This window comes from Hyperolius riggenbachi, chromosome 3 (assembly GCF_040937935.1).
Source record: "Hyperolius riggenbachi isolate aHypRig1 chromosome 3, aHypRig1.pri, whole genome shotgun sequence".
In the NCBI taxonomy this organism is placed as follows: domain Eukaryota; kingdom Metazoa; phylum Chordata; class Amphibia; order Anura; family Hyperoliidae; genus Hyperolius; species Hyperolius riggenbachi.
The window spans coordinates 383,309,163-383,329,325 of NC_090648.1; the positions used below are offsets into that span (position 1 = coordinate 383,309,163).

The 20,163-nt window shown below is 43.9% G+C and overlaps 1 protein-coding gene across 2 annotated transcripts in view; it reads right to left on the minus strand.

Annotated features, from left to right (window-relative positions):
• PIK3C2G (phosphatidylinositol-4-phosphate 3-kinase catalytic subunit type 2 gamma) overlaps positions 1-20,163 on the minus strand; it is a 194,458-nt gene that overhangs the window by 165,526 nt on the left and 8,769 nt on the right. For both annotated transcript variants that reach the window (XM_068277370.1, XM_068277371.1), the window contains exons 2-4: positions 11,974-13,051; positions 7,547-7,629; positions 1,563-1,717 (exon numbers count right to left, since the gene is read on the minus strand). In XM_068277370.1, coding sequence (XP_068133471.1) covers positions 1,563-1,717; positions 7,547-7,629; positions 11,974-13,011 — 1,276 coding nt within the window. In that variant the 5' untranslated portion in view covers positions 13,012-13,051. The remainder of the gene's footprint in view (positions 1-1,562; positions 1,718-7,546; positions 7,630-11,973; positions 13,052-20,163) is intronic.

Here is a 20,163-nt window from a genome sequence, read left to right on the forward strand (position 1 = left end):
GCCTGGACGTATCTTTTAAGGCAACTAGCAGAAATGGTACAAGACCGGACAGCATGGAGAGAGCTAACCCATAGAATCACCCCTCCCCTCCTGTAAATTGCTTTGGTGCAGGAGTATTGCTGAGCGGTTGTGATTGTGTTTTGCAGTGTGAACTAGCCTTTAAGAATTACATACCTCTATGGTTTTTACGTACACCAGTGGTCCACTTTAATATACCATAGCTTGTTGTAGGTTTTCCAATTGTTTTTTTGTTTTTTTTTAATTTATGTAATTTAACTTTGATCTTGTTTTAGAATGACCAAAGGAAGTGGTTTATATCTTTTGACTATAGCATTGTTAATGATTTATATATAAACTATTACTTTATAGCCACTTGATAACAAACAAGTTTTTTTTTTTTTTTTTACTTTTCTTACAAGGTTAATGAATGTTTTTAGCTTTTTAAATAAACAAAATAAAAAGGCTACAATGACAATAATAGCTATAAATGTAAGGCCCAAACTTTACCAGTTTCTTAATTCTTGCTGGGAATGACATGCTGGTATGGCCGAATCAGGAAAAAAGGGTGCATGTTGTGACCATTAAAAAAGCCACAATTTAAGACAAAGAACAGAAATGTAGGCGCACAACAGCCCCTATTATCGGGCACCTCTGGGAGACTAAATTTACCTTTTATAATTGCTGCGATAAGGGTAAAAAAAAAGGTGAATTTTGGTGCCCAGAGGAGCTTGTTGAGCAGTAAACAAGCTAAATTTCTGTGCCCGAAGCCCCCCGATAGAATCGCGGGTGCCGGAGGCTTGTGAAAATGCATTTCCATAAGCCCCCGCCGCCCAAGATTCTATCAGGCACAAAAATGTAGCTTGTTTTCCGCAAATCAGGTGCCTGCGGATGCCAAAATGTACCTTCTTTGCTGCATATTTTGCGGCTTTGCAGCTGCGGAGGGGTTAAGGTTTGTGTGTGTGTGTGTGGGGGGGGGGGGGGGTAGGCTTAGGCGCCACCAGGGGGGGCTAGGTTTGGGTAGGTACCACTGGGGGGGTGTCTTAGGTTTAGGCAGGCACCATGGGGGGGGGCTTAGGTTTAGGGACCACCAGGGGGGAGTTGAGCATCGGCATAGAGGGTTCTTTATGAGAGTAGGGTTACGTTTAGCCATAGTAAAATCAGAATCCAGCAGTAGAGTATTGTTAATTTTAGCGATATTCTATTAACAGAAATCTCCTTCGCCCTTTTTTCCAGGCGCCTTTTTTATGTATGTGGGATGGCCAACAGGGTAGTATGTCAACTATCTGGCCACAATGTTTGCATTGTTCTCGAAAGCAGATAACTATCTTAAGATTGTTTTACATTTCCTAAGCTTTGGCAGTGATGAAATGCTTTTTATGTTCCATACTTTCCATGAACATAGAAAATGCATTGTTACATTTAATTTAATTTAGAGAAGGTGGAGTGGAAGAGTAGGAGTCGGTGGAGTATTTTTGTAATGGCACCACAGCCTTGAGTATAATGCAACACCCAAATATTCCTATAGGAATAAGTCCCCCTCCCCCACCAGCAGGATGACTGACCTCTCAGCAGAAGTTGGAGGGGAGTCCCAAGATCTTCAATGAAGATGGACATTTCAACCTCAGAATCATCCACCTCAGCCGGAAAGGAAATGGCAACACTCCACAACCTGCCAGGATTTGTGATGATGTTCACGGCGCTGAATCCATTTCTTATGCTGACAGGGAGAAAACAATGGATGTTATGATCCCCCAGTAAGGTACTGTATATTCTGGCGTACAAGACTACTTTTTAACCCTTGAAAATTTTCTGAAAAGTCAGGGGTCTTCTTATACGCCATTTGTCATTGATGCCGGGTGATACGCCCTATCCTGTTACCAACTCGCAGATCTCGCTGCTGAGGGCTGTAGTGAAGCGGCGCAGGCGCACATGTGCGAGATCTGAGAGGCAGAGAAGGAGGTAAATAGGATACAAGGGTGGGCCAGAAGGGTGGAAGAGGCGTGTTTTATGGGCACAGTGCAATCTATTCTTCCATACCACTCTGATAAACAGGTAGACAAGGAGAGCTGACCAATCCACTTGGAGACAGGTAGAGCTGTCCAATCCACTAAGGGAGAGTTGACTAATCCAACCAGTCAATCCCCTGTATAATGTTTTATACTGGGTACCATATACAGTACAACACCAGTATCTGTTCATACATAGCACCAGTATATGATTTTTTAAATTTGTATTTGGTGTGCGTTGGAAGATACGGCGAGTATTTCCCAAACTCTATATTTTAACTGGAAAAGTTGAGGGGTTGTCTTATACGCCCAGTTGTCTTATACGCCGGAATATACAGTAATTTCTTTATTTTTTACAATCCCTTAGGCCTCTTTCACAACGCGACGTTAAAGTCGCACGTTAGAAAATGTTCCAACGCAGACTAACGTACAGCAATGCAAAGTCTGTGCGACATTCACAGTGCACACGTTGCAATGTGTGTAACATGTACCAATATTTAGAAAGTGCTGCATGCTGTGCATGTAGCAATACATTTGCTGCGTTATGTGTGTTGCACATACTCAGTAATGTTAATTTTTTTTTAATTGTAACGCATGCACCGTTTTTGTTCCATCAGTATGCGCCGAAAACAGCGCACCAAGAGACACATAACGTAGTACAAAATAACGTCCAATTTTATAACCTACATGCGCTGCGTTAGGGGCACGTTGTGCGACCTTAACGTCGCATCAAACGCAACTTCTTAGTGTGAAAGGGCCCTTGCAGGAATAAGCTCTATAAAGGTATGTGTAATCTTTCATCTGGATTGGCTGGGTAAGTCATGTAGATGTGTTTGTATAATTGAAATCAATCAATTTCACGTTTGTCCATGGCAAGTGTTACATTTTTATTCTGATAGCATGATAATTTGGATGTCTGAACATATTATTTGTATACACCAAGGCAAGTATAGAAATTTTCAGGCTGTTTTCACACTGCAAACTGGTGGCAGCGATGTGGTGCATTGCGCTCGCCGCACAGAATTGCACCACCAGAAACAGGCCTTCAGGGAACACCGTAGTAGTACGCAGCGTTCCCTGTCTGGCCACCAACCTAGCAGGAAGTGACCACTGGTCACTTCCTGCTTTGGGGTATGCACAAGTGCAGGGAAGCGTATTGTAAAAAGCAGTCGGCGGTCCACTGCACCTGCGCGGCTGTTGCCATGTGTATCCTCATAAGCTTTCACGTCATCAAATGCGTCCTGCCCAAGCACAGTAAGAGGTTTTCTCTTACTGCGCCTGCGCAGAACGCGTTTGATGACGTGGATGCTTATGAGGATATGTGTGGCAAGGGCCTCGCAGGTGCAGTGGACCAAAAGTAAGCTGTGGCAGAGAAATGGAGGATCGGTTCAGCACGCCACAGGCACAGGACGGCTGTGGGGGGCTGGTCCAATCCCCAGGTAAGATAAAGTGAAACTCTTGCTTTTATTTTCAGTTAAGGATCACTTTAAAATACAGAGTGGTTTGTAAATTGCAAATATGATAGAATGATGCAATGCTATGAACATTAAAAAAAACTATACACCTGAAAATAAAAAAGAGACTCTTTTCTTTGCTACTAATGTTCTATTAAATATCCGTACTACACATACAATTCATTATATCTTACTTTTTTCACTTCAGTGTCACTTTAAAGGACACAAGTTAAAGTCTGGCATAAGTGAAAAGTCAGGATAAGGTTAGGCACATTTGTAAGGTTAGGTTAGGACAAGGTAAGGTTAGGACATTTGTAATGAGAGGGATATACAGGCTGCTATATTTATTTCCTTTTAAACAATACACGTTGCCTGGCAGCCCTATTGGTCTATTTTGCTGCAGTAGTCTGAATAACACCAGAAACAAGCATGCAGCTAATCTTGTCAGATCTGACAATAATGTCAGAAACATCTGATCTGCTGCATGCTTGTTTAGGGCCTATGACTAAAAGTATTAGAGGCTGAGAAGCAGCAGAACTGCCAGGCAATTGGTATTTTAAAATGGAAATAAATATGGCAGCCTCCATATCCCTCTCATTACAGTTGTCCTTTAACAATTAATGAATTAAAGAGAACCTGCGGAGGTTACATTGGGGGGGGGGGGCAGATGGGACACAGAGGCATGTTCTCTGTCTCATGACATACCTCTGTGTCCCCACACCGCCAAAATAAAGATGATTAGGGATAGATTTGGAAGAGAGGGTGCTTAGGATTAGGCACAGTTGGGTGAGTGGTTGGGGTTAGGCAGGACAGGTGGCTAGGGCTTAGCATGGACCAGAAGTTAAGGTTAGATTTAAGCATTTTTGTCATACAAAACTGTTTTGCCAGATTACAACAGTGACAAAACCATTTATTTTAGTACAGAATAATGATCCAACCAGCAGTGGTCTCACCCAAGGTGTGATATATGAAGGACACCTTGGACTTCACCAGACCACCCTGCCATGTATGATGTGCCAGTAAATCTAACAGGCACAAGACGCATTTCTGCCAAGGATTCCTAGGCCATGTTCCCTAGAATTTCCCCGCGTATGGTCACCAGTAAGAGCAGAGATTCCTGTGGGAGGACCTACACAGAACAATGAGGTAGTGGTATCGTAGAGAGCCCCAGGTCAGGTAAGGCAGAGTGCAGAAGAATTCAGATCAGGTGGCATACAGGCAAAATGGTTGAGGAACCAAGGTCAAGTCAGACAGTATTTAGACAATACAGTACCCAAAGTCAGGTCAAGGAGCGTTCGGGAATTGGACAAGCTGAAGTCAGTATACAGTGAACTAATAAGTCATAGACCTGTACAACTTATGAAGCTGAAGCAAAGTGACAGCATATGATACATTGATAATGTATGAATTTACAGCAGTGGACAACAGCCAAAAGCAGGTTTAAATACAGAGGTGAGAGGAATATGGAGGCTGTCAATCATTTCCATTTAAAGAATGCATATTGCCTAGGTATCCTGCTGATCCTGTCTCTAATACTTTGAACCGTAGACCTTGAACAAGCAAGATCAGGTGCTCTGATTGAAGTCTGACTGGATTAGCTGTATGCTTGTTTCAGGTGTGTGATTCAGACACTAGTGCATCCAAATAGATGAAGAGGACTGCCAGACAGCTGTTATGCTTGCTGCCAACTAGATGCATTAAAATGTTTTGTTTGCAGCTGTTAACTGCAAACAGGGCATTATAATGCGTCACTCGAATCTCGTGCCGCCGTACACACGTTTGCGCTCCCGCCGCTCGCACCCACTAAGAGTAACATATCCGTGATTGGTGGTGAACAGAAACACATGTTCCCTGAGCCAATCCAAAAGCTTGTAATTATTGCTAGGATACAAAAAACACCAAACAGAAAAAATACACCTTACAGTGGTTTGCAAAATAATTCGGCCCCCTTGAAGTTTTCCACATTTTGTCATATTACTGCCACAAACATGAATCAATTGTATTGGAATTCCACGTGAAAGACCAATACAAAGTGGTGTGCACGTGAGAAGTGGATCGAAAATCATATGATTCCAAACCTTTAAAAAAAAATATAACTGCAAAGTGGGCTGTGCATAATTATTTAGCCCCCTGAGTCAATACTTTGTAGAACCACCTTTTGCTGAAATTACAGCTGCCAGTCTTTTAGGGTATGTCTCTACCAGCTTTGCACATCTAGAAACTGAAATCCTTGTCCATTCTTCTTTGCAAAACTGCTCCAGCTCAGTCAGATTAGATGGACAGTGTTTGTGAACAGCAGTTTCAGCTCTTGCCACAAATTTTCGATTGGATTTAGATCTGGACTTTGACTGGGCCATTCTAACACATGGATATGTTTTGTTTTAAACCATTCCATTGTTGCCCTGGCTTTATTTTTAGGGTTGTTGTCCTACTGGAAGGTGAATTTCCGCCCCAGTCTCAAGTCTTTTGCAGACTCCAAGAGGTTTTCTTCCAAGATTGCCCTGTATTTGGCTCCATCCATCTTCCCATCAACTCTGACCAGCTTCCCTGTCCCTGCTGAAGAGAAGCACCCCCAGAGCATGAGGCTGCCACCACCATATTTGACAGTGGGGATGGTGTGCAGAGTGATGTGCAGTGTTAGTTTTCCACCACACATAGCGTTTTGCATTTTGGCCAAAAAGTTCAATTTTGGTCTCATCTGACCAGAGCATCTTCTTCCACATGTTTGCTGTGTGTCCCCCACATGACTTGGGGCAAACTGCAAACGGGACTTATGCATTTCTGTTAACAATGGCTTTCTCCTTGACACTCTTCCATAAAGGCCAACTTTGTGCAGTGCACGACTAATAGTTGTCCTATGGACAGATTCCCCCACCTGAGCTGTAGATCTCTGCAGCTCGTCCAGAGTCGCCATGGGCCTCTTGACTGCATTTCTGATCAGCGCTCTCCTTGTTCGGCCTGTGAGTTTAGGTGGATGGCCTTGTCTTGGTAGGTTTACAGTTGTGCCATACTCCTTCCATTTCTAAATGATCGCATTAACAGTGCTCTGGTATGTTCAAGGCTTTGGAAATCTTTTTGTAGCCTAAGCCTGCTTTAAATTTCTCAATAACTTTATCCCTGACCTGTCTGTGTGTTCTTTGGACTTCATGGTGTTGTTGCTCCCAATATTCTCTTAGACAAACTCTGAGGCAGTCACAGAGCAGGTGTATTTGTACTGACATTAGATTAACCACAGGTGCACTCTATTTAGTCATTAGCACTCATCGGGCAATGTCTATGGGCAACTGACTGCACTCAGACCAAAGGGGGCTGAATAATTACGCACACCCCACTTTGCAGTTTTTTTTCGTAAAAAAAATGTTTGGAATCATGTATGATTTTCGTTCCACTTCTCACGTGTACACCACGAATACTTTTGCAAACCACTGTATATTGTCCCCATACATTGTACTAGGAACATAATTTTAATGTTGTGATATATGTGTGGGTTTTCTCTTCAGTAGCATTGTTTATTTCAAAACTATAGGGGATGGAATGCAAGGAATAATGTTTATTATCATTTTTTTTCGTATTTATGTGATCAACACCTCAAAGACTGGAAAGATTATACGCTAAGCCAAGATCGCTGTCTGCCAATCACAGCTGAATGAAGGGACAAGAATGGAATATTTAATGAAGACCATATCAAGCTCAATGGAAATATTACATTTGGTTATAAGTGCAAAGCAGTACTACCAAGATACTATAATTTTGGTTCTTGAGTTCTTTGTAATGCTTTACAAAAAATATATAATCATTTTACAATAAGAAATTATTTCTTACTGAAAGTGCGCAGCTCAAAATGTAATTGGCTGGAACTGGTAGTCACTCTATCTTTTCAGTCTCTCCTGTAACATCCCTGTTCAATATACAGGAGAAAAGGTATTGTGCAAATTGTTCCATTTTCTAAGCTGTGCTTCTCAGCTGCATAGTTCCACATTTTGGAATATTAACTTATTAATATGAAACTACTATGTTCTAAGAAACCCACAAATCTGAAGGGTATGTTAGCTCAGGCTCAACGTGACAGCGAATTACTCTACTCACAGTTTTACAGCGTCGCAGAATTTAGTCAATGCTGTACTTCTCTCCACAGGAGTTTCCAGAAGCTGAATTTTATATTCTGTAATCTAAAAAGAGTGAAACTTTTTTTTACTTCACTAAATACCACATCACTAAATTTCATTCGTCATGTTTAAACACTATTTTTCTTGGGGTTATTTAAAACAACATTTACTGCCATAACTTTTATCAGTGTTTTACAGAGCATGGGTTAGTACAGTCTCTGTGTTCATAGCACATGGATAAGCATAAAGCTCATATATAGCATGATGTGGGTAAATTTTCAGCACATGGATCTATAGTACGTGAGTACAGTATACCGCAAGTTGTGAGTGTGTGTGTACAGAACCTAATTAAGTCTATCGTATATGGTGAGTAGGCGTATCGAGTGTGGGTAAATGTAGAGAGCATTGGTGTTCACTGTATAGGTAAGTGTACAGTATAGCATTTACAGAGCCTGGGGTTGTCTACAATTCATGTGTACAGTCCTTGAATAGATTGTATATGTATACAGCACATGGGTGATTTTACAAGGCATGTGTTTACAGTACCTGAATAAGTGCACACCTTATGTGATAATTTGTGAGTAAGTAATTTGTGATAACTTGTGGGATAAGCTTATGGGTGTGTGAACAGCAGGTGGGAAAGTGGGCATGTGCGCAGCACTTGACTAAGAATATACTGTAAGTGTAAGTGTACAGTGCAAGGAAAAGTGTACAGAGCAATGTATAAGTGTACACTGTATGGGCTTGATTTACAAAGCCGTGCAAACTGTTTAGCACGGGTGTGCTAAACAGTTAGCACGTGAAGTGCGGTTCGCGGACTTTTGCGCACGCAAAGTGCCGCGATCGTGCGAACCGCGGCACTTTGCGCGCGCAAAAGTCTGCGAAAGGCACTTTACGTGCTAACCAGTTTGCATGGCTTTGTGAATCAAGCACTATGTGTTTACAACATGTGGATAAGTGTACAGGGCATATTCACAGTGTGTAGGTAAGTAGATATTGTGTGTGTACAGTGTATAAAGGATAGTGCATGGGTAAATAACAGTACACAGCATGTGTGCATACAGCACATGAGTAAGTACATAGTGTATGGGTGTACACAACCTGGGAAAGTGTACATTGTCTATGTTTACAGCACATGGGTAAGTGTCAATACATTAGAAGGTTGCGCTTCACAGCTTTAAGTCAAACCAAAGGTCCAAAATGGAATCAAGGAGCATCCTGCCCTTCGGGTGTAGTTCCCTACACTTCTCTTGCATAAATATTTACTAAAGAATAAGTACACCTGAAATTAATTCAACCCCCACCACACCGGGTTGTTTGGGGCTTACCAAACAGATGGACCTAGCCAGATCTGTATGCGCATTGGGACACTTAAAGGGACAATGAGCAGTGGCCTAAATTGAAAATCTGGACTTACCTGAAGCTTTCTCCAGCCCCCCATAGCACGCCAAATCCCCCTGGCATCCTATTGCTCCCTTCCATGTTCCTGCTGGCGGCTCTGGTAATCAGCCGAAGTCGCCGGATTTGACTTTTAGTTGTGAAGCGCCGCCTTCTAATGTATTGTTTCTTACCTTTTTATGAAGGAAGCAATCCAACTGAAAGTTGCATATATATCTGTCATTTTTGTGTAATTCACTGTGCCGTGTAGCTGTCTAACAAACGGGTGGGACATGGGTAAGTGTACTGTGTGTGTGATGTGTGAATAAGTGTACAGTACATGTGTAGGCTTGTGCCTAGTGCTTGCCTAGTGCTAAGTACGGCACTGGTAAGCAGTGGCATAGCAATAGGGGATGCTGAGGTTGCAACCGCACCGGGGCCCTTGGGCCAGAGTGGCCCTCCCTCAACCACAGTATTAGCTCTCTATTGGTCCTGTGCTGGTAATAATCACTTCTATAGATGTGTTGTATAGTATTGATAATAGCAAACTGTTCTGCATCCCCTTTTTGCACCTCTAATACTGTGGCTGTCCTTGGCATCCTTTGGTGTGCCATATCAGTTGTTATGTAGAGAAAGCTTGTGTGTGTGTGTGTGTGGGGGGCAATGTAAAACGTAAAACTTGCACTGGGTACCATAGCTCCTTAGCTACGCCACTGCTGGTGAGTGTACATTATGTGGCTGTCTATAAATAGTTTAGAGTGTCTGTGGGTGTGTGTACAGCAGGTGCAGTGAGTGGTTAATTGTAATTTAGTATAAATAGCTACCTGCTCTTTTTATAGGACCCAGTAAGGAATTTTATAATGGCTGGAATATTGGGTAGTTTATGGGTATAATGCTGTGAATATTTTTAAGTAAATTTGTATGTATTTGTAATTTGCACCTGGGGGTTACTTACCTTAGGGGAGGGAAGCCTCTGGACCTCCCAAACATTCGTCAATACTTGTTGGCGTGTGTGCATGCGCAGTAGCAGTTCTCCAATCAGGCTCCGGCGGAAATAGCCGAGCACAATCAGGTCTGCTCTACTGTGCAGGCGCAGACAGCTCGGAAAGCCACTACATGTGCACATCAGCTCTTGTAAATATTATTGTGTGAGACTGCTCACGGGAGCCAGCGCTGGATCTGGTAGCCTGAGGAGGACGGGAGAGGCATCATTAGAATCCATAGGCTTCTCCCTGCGAAAGTATGTACCCCCCAGGGCGGTTTACTATAAAGTACACCTGAAACAAAATTCAATTTTTAAATTAGGTGTATAATGTGTAAAAGCACTAACATCTGGAAGTCTTCATGGTGCTCGTAGTCTTCAGGATCCCTCTCGGTCCCTGTTCTTGGCATTTTTAATATGCGATTGTTTCATCAGTCAAATCCTTCCACAGGAAGTTCCCTTGGCTATGCACAAGCGCTTTTGTTTGACCAGAACCCTGTCAAAAAAAGCACTTGCGCACAAATTAAAGAAGTGCATGAACGTTTTGTTTCACTGGGTATGTGCACTGCAGAACTCACCTATACCTAGTTCAGAATGGCTTGTTCACCACACGGTGGACTTCCGGTAGGTTGGGGGAAAAGCTTTGTAAAACGAGGAACAGAAGATCTCTGAAGACCACGAGCAGCATGCAGACTTTCAGATGTAAGTGCTATGGCCTACCAGGCTTTTAAATTTAAAGTTCTGGCACACTTTATGCGTGCTTTAAGGACCGCAGAGGTAAAGCATGACATTTTTCAGATCTTCCAGTGAGAATTTTCCACATGGAGCAAAAAAAAACAAATGTGATAAGGCAGATTTTTAGAGAGGTGTACGTCCTATGAATGGTTAGATAAGGGGTCCTGAAATGAAGACTTCTCACAGTACATGGATAAGTGTACACCTCATGTGATAAAGCTTCTTACAGTGCTATGAATTCAACTTCCTGTTAGCAGATATGTACCATTGCATTTGCTTAATGCAGCCAAACACCCACCTAATATGTACCAGAAGTATATGTGTGGATTATTAAACACTGTTGGACTGCAGAAACAGCTTATTGGGCTGATATGCACGTGACAGATGTCAGAGCAATGCTGGGAATATAGATAGCAGAGGGAGAGATAGAGGTACACAAGTTGGAATAAACTCACCTAAGGGGACTGTCTATGATAATCTAGTGTGTGTGCAGGCTCCCCCCCCCCTTCCCCCTGATGTTATCTAAATAGTTGACATGCACGACCCCCGATGCATCGTTCTCCTCCTCAGTAGCTGCTCTGTCTTGCACCGCAGGTTCCTTCTCCCCCTCCATATCAACAGATGTGTTGCTACTAGACTCTAGGCTGTACAGCACTTGGCCCTGAACTGTCACCCGAGGAATTGAGTCGTGATCTCTGGGGGCAATAGTATTTGAACGAATGTACAAGGTTAAAGATCAATAAGAAGAAGGCTCAGCACTGCTGTATTCAATGGACAGGCTGCTGGTAAAGTGAAAGCACTTGAAAATCGCAGGCAGTCAGGAGGTCCTTGGCTTTCTTAAAGAACTGTAGTGAGAGGGATATGGAAGCTGCCATATTTATTTCCTTTTAAACAATACTAGTTGCCTGGCTAGCCTGCTGATTCTCTGCCTCTAATACTTTCAGCCATAGACCCTGAACAAACATGCAGCAGATCAGGCGTTTCTGACATTTTTGTCAGATCTGACAAGATTAGCTGCATGCTTGTTTCTGGTCTGATTCAGACACTACTGCAGAGACTACTGCCAGCAGGGCTGCCAGGCAACTGGCACTGTGTAAAAGGAATAAAAATTGCAGCCTCCATATACCTCTCACTACAGTTGTCCTTTAAGCATTATAACCGTATTAATGATCAGGGACAATTTGAGGTTGGGTTAGCATATTATTTAAATTATAAGTCCACTTAACTTATATTATTATTACAGTAAACACCCTAAGTCCCCTCCAGGACACCAGGCTAAAGTGTATATTATTAGTGGAGCATGAGGGAGTTACCTGAGTTTGCCCCAAGTAGTCAGGAACCCGGGGATGGACATCATACAAAGAGAATCTTCTGGCATGCGACTTTTCATCATTCGACAGATCGCCAATGGGGTGCCAAGAGTCTTCTCTCATAGTCTGGCTTCTCACAAGGGGTCGTGAAGGGATGGGGTCACCAGGATACTCAATCTGGTGGTAATGAAAGGTTGGATCAAAGTCGTTAAAATTCACAATGTTCTCAAAACCAATCCTAAACCCCTCAAAACTGGAAGAGTGTGGCATCTCTGAGTTCACAACTGTGTCAGTGGCACCATCATTAAAGGGGACAGGAGATGGCTCTGGATACCATGATTGCTGCTCCTCAATCCAACTATTTGTAATAAATCCATAGGAGACTGGAGGAGGTGGAAGGCCAGTCATGGTGCCGGATGCTGCTGTGCCAGTCATGTAAGAAGATGCTGGTTGTGTGCCAGTCATGTAAGAAGATGCTGGTGGTGTGCCAGCCATGTAAGAAGATGCTGGTGGTGTGCCAGTCATGTAAGAAGATGCTGGTGGTGTGCCAGTCATGTAAGAAGATGCTGGTGGTGTGCCAGTCATGTAAGAAGATGCTGGTGAAGTGTAACTCATAAATGAAGATGCTGCTGATGTGCCAGCCATGTAAGAAGATATTGGTGGTGTGTCTGTCATGTACGAAGATGCTGGTGCACCAATTATGTCTGAAGACCCTGGTGTGCCACTCATATATAAAGACCCCTGTGTGCCAGACATGTGTGAAAACCCTGGTGTGCCAGGCATGTAAGGAGACCATGGTGTGCCAGTCGTGGGAAAAGATCCAGATGTGCCAGGCACGTGATATGATGTTGGTGGGTTGGTCACATCAGTTAACTGAGGATGAAATCCAATGGATGGAGCTCCAAAACTCCTGGAATACATGTCTGTGCTTTGCCCATTATTCTGCATTTCGTATGTTGGAGAAGGAAATCGAGGGTCATCGCCACTGTGGTTGAAATTAAAAACTTGACCTGAAAATCCCACAGAAAATCTAGGATCCATCTTTCATCTAAGATTTAGATTACCGTGGAAGTAACAGGATCTGTGAAAGGTAGGAGAGAATATCAGCCGTTAATAAACCAGCACAAATAACACCCATGGAATATTAAATGTAGAACTAATCATGCAAGTGGAACGACAGATTCAAAATTAGACTCACTGCAGGCCATGAACAAAAGGGAAAATCTACACAGAAACATACATAATAATGGTCATTATAGGGACATCTTGGATTTCTAGATCTTTACTCATCACCATGCATAAGATGCAAATATAGGCCTAGCAGCTCCAATAGAGTTATCTCATTCGAGGTGAGTGCACTGCTTTTGACCTCAATTGTCAGAACTTCTTGTGCTGTAGATTCTTGGAATGCTTTGATCTCTCCATGCTCACAGAAAATACAGAAACTGTAAGCAGAAGTCCTCTATTATTGTCTCACAGTTCCCTTTAGTGACAACTGGACATACATACACATTACAGCATTACTATTTAGTAGCAAACAAACGTAACAAATAAGAAATAAAAACATTTGCTAAAATAAATTAGCCAGGAGCACTTGGAAGCCTCTAAATAAATTGGCTGCTAAAGAGTTAAAAGGATGTTATTCCTTTCTCAAACAACATAACAGCCAACAAATAGTTACATACAAATGGCATATAGCAGCAATGTTTTGTCTGGGAATGTCACAGTCATAGTAAATGGACATGTTTGTGCCTAATTTTATTTCCTTCTGTAGATAATTTAAAAAAATTATATACATATGTGCACTATTCCATAGTAGAACAGCAGTTACTGGAGTGAATTACAGGCAGAACGAGAGTTAAGTTAGAGGAAGCCAGGGGACGCTGGACCAGCTCTCCCCAAATGATCAGTAATAACACATTTCACCTAGCAGTTCGCAGGGAAGGGGAGATACAATACAGAGATGCAACGTGACAGACCAGTGTGATGAGAGAATGCACACTCCTCTCCATGGAAGGAAGTGGCCTGAAGGATGAACAGAGACTTTATGGTTAATACTAACTGCAGGAAAAAAAACTTAAGGCCCAGATGAAAAACTGATCCGTGTAAAAACTGCTTTAAAGGCATCAGTTTTCCATCTGTAAACCTCTGTTCCATTAGCGTGCGGTCAATGCGACACATCCGTTGATCCGGAAAAATCACTAAAGGCCTTTAGGCCTAAAGTTTCAGCAGAAGGGACTGAACAGATCCTTTCGAATAGGGCAATGTGAACAGATCCTATTAACATAGGATTCATTCACCTCCATTAGGATACATTCCGTTATGGTCCGCTAGTCTGTTTTTTGTCCAATGTGAACCGGGCCTTAGGGCTCATTTACACTTATGTACGGTGCTGTCAGTCACGATGCACCGGACAAAGTGTCCGTAATGCAGCTAGCATGAAAGTCTATAGACTTTCATGCTACCATTCACACTACAGTGTGCGTCCCGTGCACTGCGTTATAACGTGGCTGGGAACATCCTAGCGCACAATGCCTGCATTTAATGCATTTTTTAAAGGAATGCTGCCTCTGACATATGCGTTTTAGCGTGTTGTGACGCACATTGAAAAGCATGCACAAAATCACATTCATGCTTGCATTGCCCAGTGTGAATGAGCAAAGTTAGGTTTGTAAATGTTTGAAGCCCCTCACCTGGTGCTATGTAAAGGTGACATGGACTGCTAATACCTTTCATACCTGTTTCTTTGGATTACATGACCACGTGTGCTCTGGTGGAAATTATTTTTTTTTCAGCAATTGTCCTCCATATATTATAGCAGAAGCTCTCTCATCCTGGATCATCTGACTGATGGAGAGCTAGATATGCGTATTATATATCCCTATGTGTGCATGTGACGCCTTTTACTTGTTCAGTAATCACAAGAGTTGCTTTAGATGCTCTTTGTGGTGTAAGATATGAGTCATGCTTAGTTTATTATTTTTCATAATTACTTTTATTCAGCAAAATTGTTTACTCTTGTTCTCTGACATGGCATGTGGGAGGTTCAGCTCCAATTTGTCATTCTCCCTACTAAGCAGAGTGGTTCCATTCCCAAAATGGGAGCAGGAAAATTTTGCATCTGTGCATGAACAGGTTGCATGTGTAGTACTGTTGCATGTTAAGGTTAAATTTACACTTAAACTCTGATATATTAAACCTCTGGCTATATTAAACTCTTTACCCAGGTCCCAGCAAAGGCACCTGTATTCATATACAATGTATCACAAATTCTGATATAGTATACTTCTGGTATAGTAAACTACTTGGCCAGATCCTGTGAAGTTTACTATAAAGGGATTCTACTGTACTAGTGTTATGGTGGTGTTTAATAAAATAGTTTGTGTTGCATTGTGCCAGGTTGGTAATGGCTGCTGAGTGGAGGTGTTGCTTATAGCAACGCTTCTGGTAGATGGTGATAAGTAACAACATAGACTGGCCATCAAGCTCCGAAGGCAACGGCCAGAACACAGGAGACAGTTACCTACAAATCACAGCGGTGGTGATGGCAGAAATGCCTCGTACACACCATACAATTTTCTGATAGATTTTTCTGTTAGATTATTTTCTGTAAAGTACTGGTAGAGACTGGTCATTGTCTTCTGGTTATCTCCTACTGAGTAGAACAATGCCTAATTGCTCGGCAGATAGATGGTTAGATAGATCATTTCCAACATGTTTGAAATTATCTATCTGGCAGGTAAACCTAAAGGCCCATACACACGTCGGATTTTAGCGAACGACCCGTCGTTTGAACGTTCCGTGTCAAATCCGACGTGTGTACAGACTATCGTTCGGGTGATAAGACTGGTTACCAGCGATCCGCCCGGCGGATCGTTGATAACCAGTCTTATCACCCGAACGATAGTCTGTACACACGTCGGATTTGACGCGAAAACGTCCGAACGACGGAACGTTCAAACGACGGGTCGTTCGCTAAAATCCGACGTGTGTATGGGCCTTAACCACTTCCCGACCGCCTAACGCACAGAGGCGGCCGGGAAGTGGAGCCCTGAAGGACCGGCTCACCCACAGAGGCGGCGGTCCTTCTAAGGGCATGGGCGGAGCGATCGCGTCATCCGTGACGCGATCCTCCGCCGGCGCCTGTCACCGCTCGCCGCAACATCCCGCCGGCTATACGGAAGCGCTGGCGGGATGTTAACCCCGCGATCGCCGCATACAAAGTGTATAATACACTTTGTAATGTTTACAAAGTGTATTATACAGGCTGCCTCCTGCCCTGGTGGTCCCAGTGTCCGAGGGACCACCAGGGCAGGCTGCAGCCACCCTAGTCTGCACCCAAGCACACTGATTTCTCCCCCCCCCTGCCCCAGATCGCCCACAGCACCCATCAGACCCCCCCCTGCCCACCCCCCAGACCCCTGTTTGCACCCAATCACCCCCCTAATCACCCATCAATCACTCCCTGTTACTATCTGTCAAGGCTATTTTTTTTTATCCCCCCCCCCTGCTCCCTGCTCCCTCCTGATCACCCCCCACCCCTCAGATTCTCCCCAGACCCCCCCCCCCAGACCACCCCCCCCTGTTTACTGTATGCATCTATCCCCCTGATCACCTGTCAATCACTTGTCAATCACCCGTCAATCACCCGTCAATCACCCCCTGTCACTGCCACCCATCAATCAGCCCCTAACCTGCCCCTTGCGGGCAATCTGATCACCCCCCCACACCAATAGATCGCCCACAGATCCGACATCAGATCACCTCCCAAATCCATTGTTTACATCTATTCTCTCCTCTAAACACCCACTAATTACCCATCAATCACCCATCAATCACCCCCTATCACCACCTGTCACTTTTACCTATCAGATCAGACCCTAATCTGCCCCTTGCGGGCACCCAATCACCCGCCCACACGCTCAGATTGCCCTCTGACCCCCCCTTATCAATTCACCAGTGCATTAATTACATCTGTCCTTCCCTGTAATAACCCACTGATCACCTGTCAATCACCTGCCAATCACCTATCAGTCACCCCCTGTCACTGCCACCCATCAATCAGCCCCTAACCTGCCCCTTGCGGGCAATCTGATCACCCACCCACACCATTAGATCGCCCGCAAACCCGCCGTCAGATTACCTCCCAAATGTATCATTTACATCTGTTATCTTCTCTAAACACCCACTAATTACCCATCAATCACCCATCAATCACCCCCTATCACCACCTGTCACTGTTACCTATCAGATCAGACCCTAATCTGCCCCTTGCGGGCACCCAATCACCCGCCCACACGCTCAGATTGCCCTCAGACCCCCCCCCCCTTATCAATTCGCCAGTGCATTAATTACATCTGTCCTTCCCTGTAATAACCCACTGATCACCTGTCAATCACCTGCCAATCACCTATCACCCATCAATCACCCCCTGTCACTGCCACCCCACAATCAGCCCCTAACCTGCCCCTTGCGGGCAATCTGATCACCCACCCACACCAATAGATCGCCCGCAGATCCGACATCAGATCACCACCCAAGCGCAGCGTTTACATCTATTCTCTCCTCTAAACACCCACTAATTACCCATCAATCACCCCCTATCACCACCTGTCACTGTTACCCATCAGATCAGACCCTAATCTGCCCCTTGCGGGCACCCAATCGCCCGCCTACACGCTCAGATTGCCCTCAGACCCCCCTTATCAATTCGCCAGTGCAATATTTACATCTGTTCTCCCCTGTAATAACCCACTGATTACCTGTCAATCACCTATCAATCACCCATCAATCACCCCCTGTCACTGCCACCCATCAATCACCCCCTGTCACTGCCACCCATCAATCACCCGCTGTCACTGCCACCCATCAATCAGCCCCTAACCTGCCCCTTGCGGGCAAACTGATCACCCACCCACACCAATAGATCGCCCGCAGATCCGACATCAGATCACCACCCAAGCGCAGTGTTTCCATCTATTCTCTACCCTAAACACCCACTAATTACCCATCAATCACCCCCTGTCACTGCTACCTATCAGATTAGACCCCTATCTGCCCCTAGGGCACTCAATCACCCGCCCACACCCTCAGAATGCCCTCAGACCCCAGCCCTGATCACCTCGCCAGTGCATTGCTTGCATCTATTCCCCCCTCTAATCACACCTTGAGACATCCATCAATCACCTCCTGTCACCCCCTAGCACACCTACCCATCAGATCAGGCCCTAATTTGCCCCGTGTGGGCTCCTGATCACTCGGCCAAACCCTCAGACCCCCTTCCGATCACCTCCCCAGTGCATTGATTGCATCTATTTTCCCCTCTAACCACCCCCTGAGACACCCATCAATCACCTCCTGTCACCCCCCTAGCACTCCTATCCATCAGATCAGGCCCAATACAACCTGTCATCTAAAAGGCCACCCTGCTTATGACCGGTTCCACAAAATTCGCCCCCTCATAGACCACCTGTCATCAAAATTTGCAGATGCTTATACCCCTGAACAGTCATTTTGAGACATTTGGTTTCCAGACTACTCACGGTTTTGGGCCTGTAAAATGCCAGGGCGGTATAGGAACCCCACAAGTGACCCCATTTTAGAAAAAAAGACACCCCAAGGTATTCTGTTAGGTGTATGACGAGTTCATAGAAGATTTTATTTTTTGTCAAAAGTTAGCGGAAATTAATTTTTATTGGTTTTTTTTCACAAAGTGTCATTTTTCACTAACTTGTGACAAAAAATAAAATCTTCTATGAACTCGCCATACACCTAACGGAATACCTTGGGGTGTCTTCTTTCTAAAATGGGGTCACTTGTGGGGTTCCTATACTGCCCTGGCATTTTAGGGGCCCTAAACCGCGAGGACTAGTCTAGAAAACAAATGCTTCAAAATGACCTGTGAATAGGACGTTGGGCCCCTTAGCGCACCTAGGCTGCAAAAAAGTGTCACACATGTGGTACCGCCGTACTCAGGAAAAGTAGTATAATGTGTTTTGGGGTGTATTTTTACACATACCCATGCTGGGTGGGAGAAATTTCTATGTAAATGGACAATTTTGTGTAAAAAAATCAAACAATTGTCATTTACAGAGATATTTCTCCCACTTAGCATGGGTATGTGTAAAAATACACCCCAAAACGCATTATACTACTTCTCCTGAGTACAGCGGTACCACATGTGTGGCACTTTTTTACACCCTAAGTACGCTAAGGGGCCCAAAGTCCAATGAGTACCTTTAGGATTTCACAGGTCATTTTGCGACATTTGGTTTCAAGACTACTCCTCACGGTTTAGGGCCCCTAAAATGCCAGGGCAGTATAGGAACCCCACAAATGACCCCATTCTAGAAAGAAGACACCCAAAGGTATTCCGTACGGAGTATGGTGAGTTCATAGAAGATTTTATTTTTTGTCACAAGTTAGCGGAAAATGACACTTTGTGAAAAAAAACTATTAAAATCAATTTCCGCTAACTTGTGACAAAAAAATAAAAACTTCTATGAACTCACCATACTCCTAACAGAATACCTTGGGGTGTCTTCTTTCTAAAATGGGGTCATTAGTGGGGTTCCTATACTGCCCTTGCATTTTAGGGGCCCTAAACCGTGAGGAGTAGTCTTGAAACAAAAATGACCTGTGAAATCCTAAAGGTACTCATTGGACTTTGGGCCCCTTAGTGCAGTTAGGGTGCAAAAAAGTGCCACACATGTGGTATCGCCGTACTCGGGAGAAGTAGTACAATGTGTTTTGGGGTGTATTTTTACACATACCCATGCTGGGTGGGAGAAATACCTCTGTAAATGACAATCTTTTGATTTTTTTACACACAATTGTCCATTTACAGAGGTATTTCTCCCACCCAGCATGGGTATGTGTAAAAATACACCCCAAAACACATTGTACTACTTCTCCCGAGTATGGCGATACCACATGTGTGGCACTTTTTTGCACCCTAACTGCGCTAAAGGGCCCAAAGTCCAATGAGTACCTTTAGGATTTCACAGGTCATTTTGAGAAATTTCGTTTCAAAACTACTCCTCACGGTTTAGGGCCCCTAAAATGCCAGGGCAGTATAGAAACCCCACAAATGACCCCATTTTAGAAAGAAGACACCCCAAGGTATTCCGTTAGGAGTATGGTGAGTTCATAGAAGATTTTATTTTTTGTCAAAAGTTAGCGGAAATTGATTTT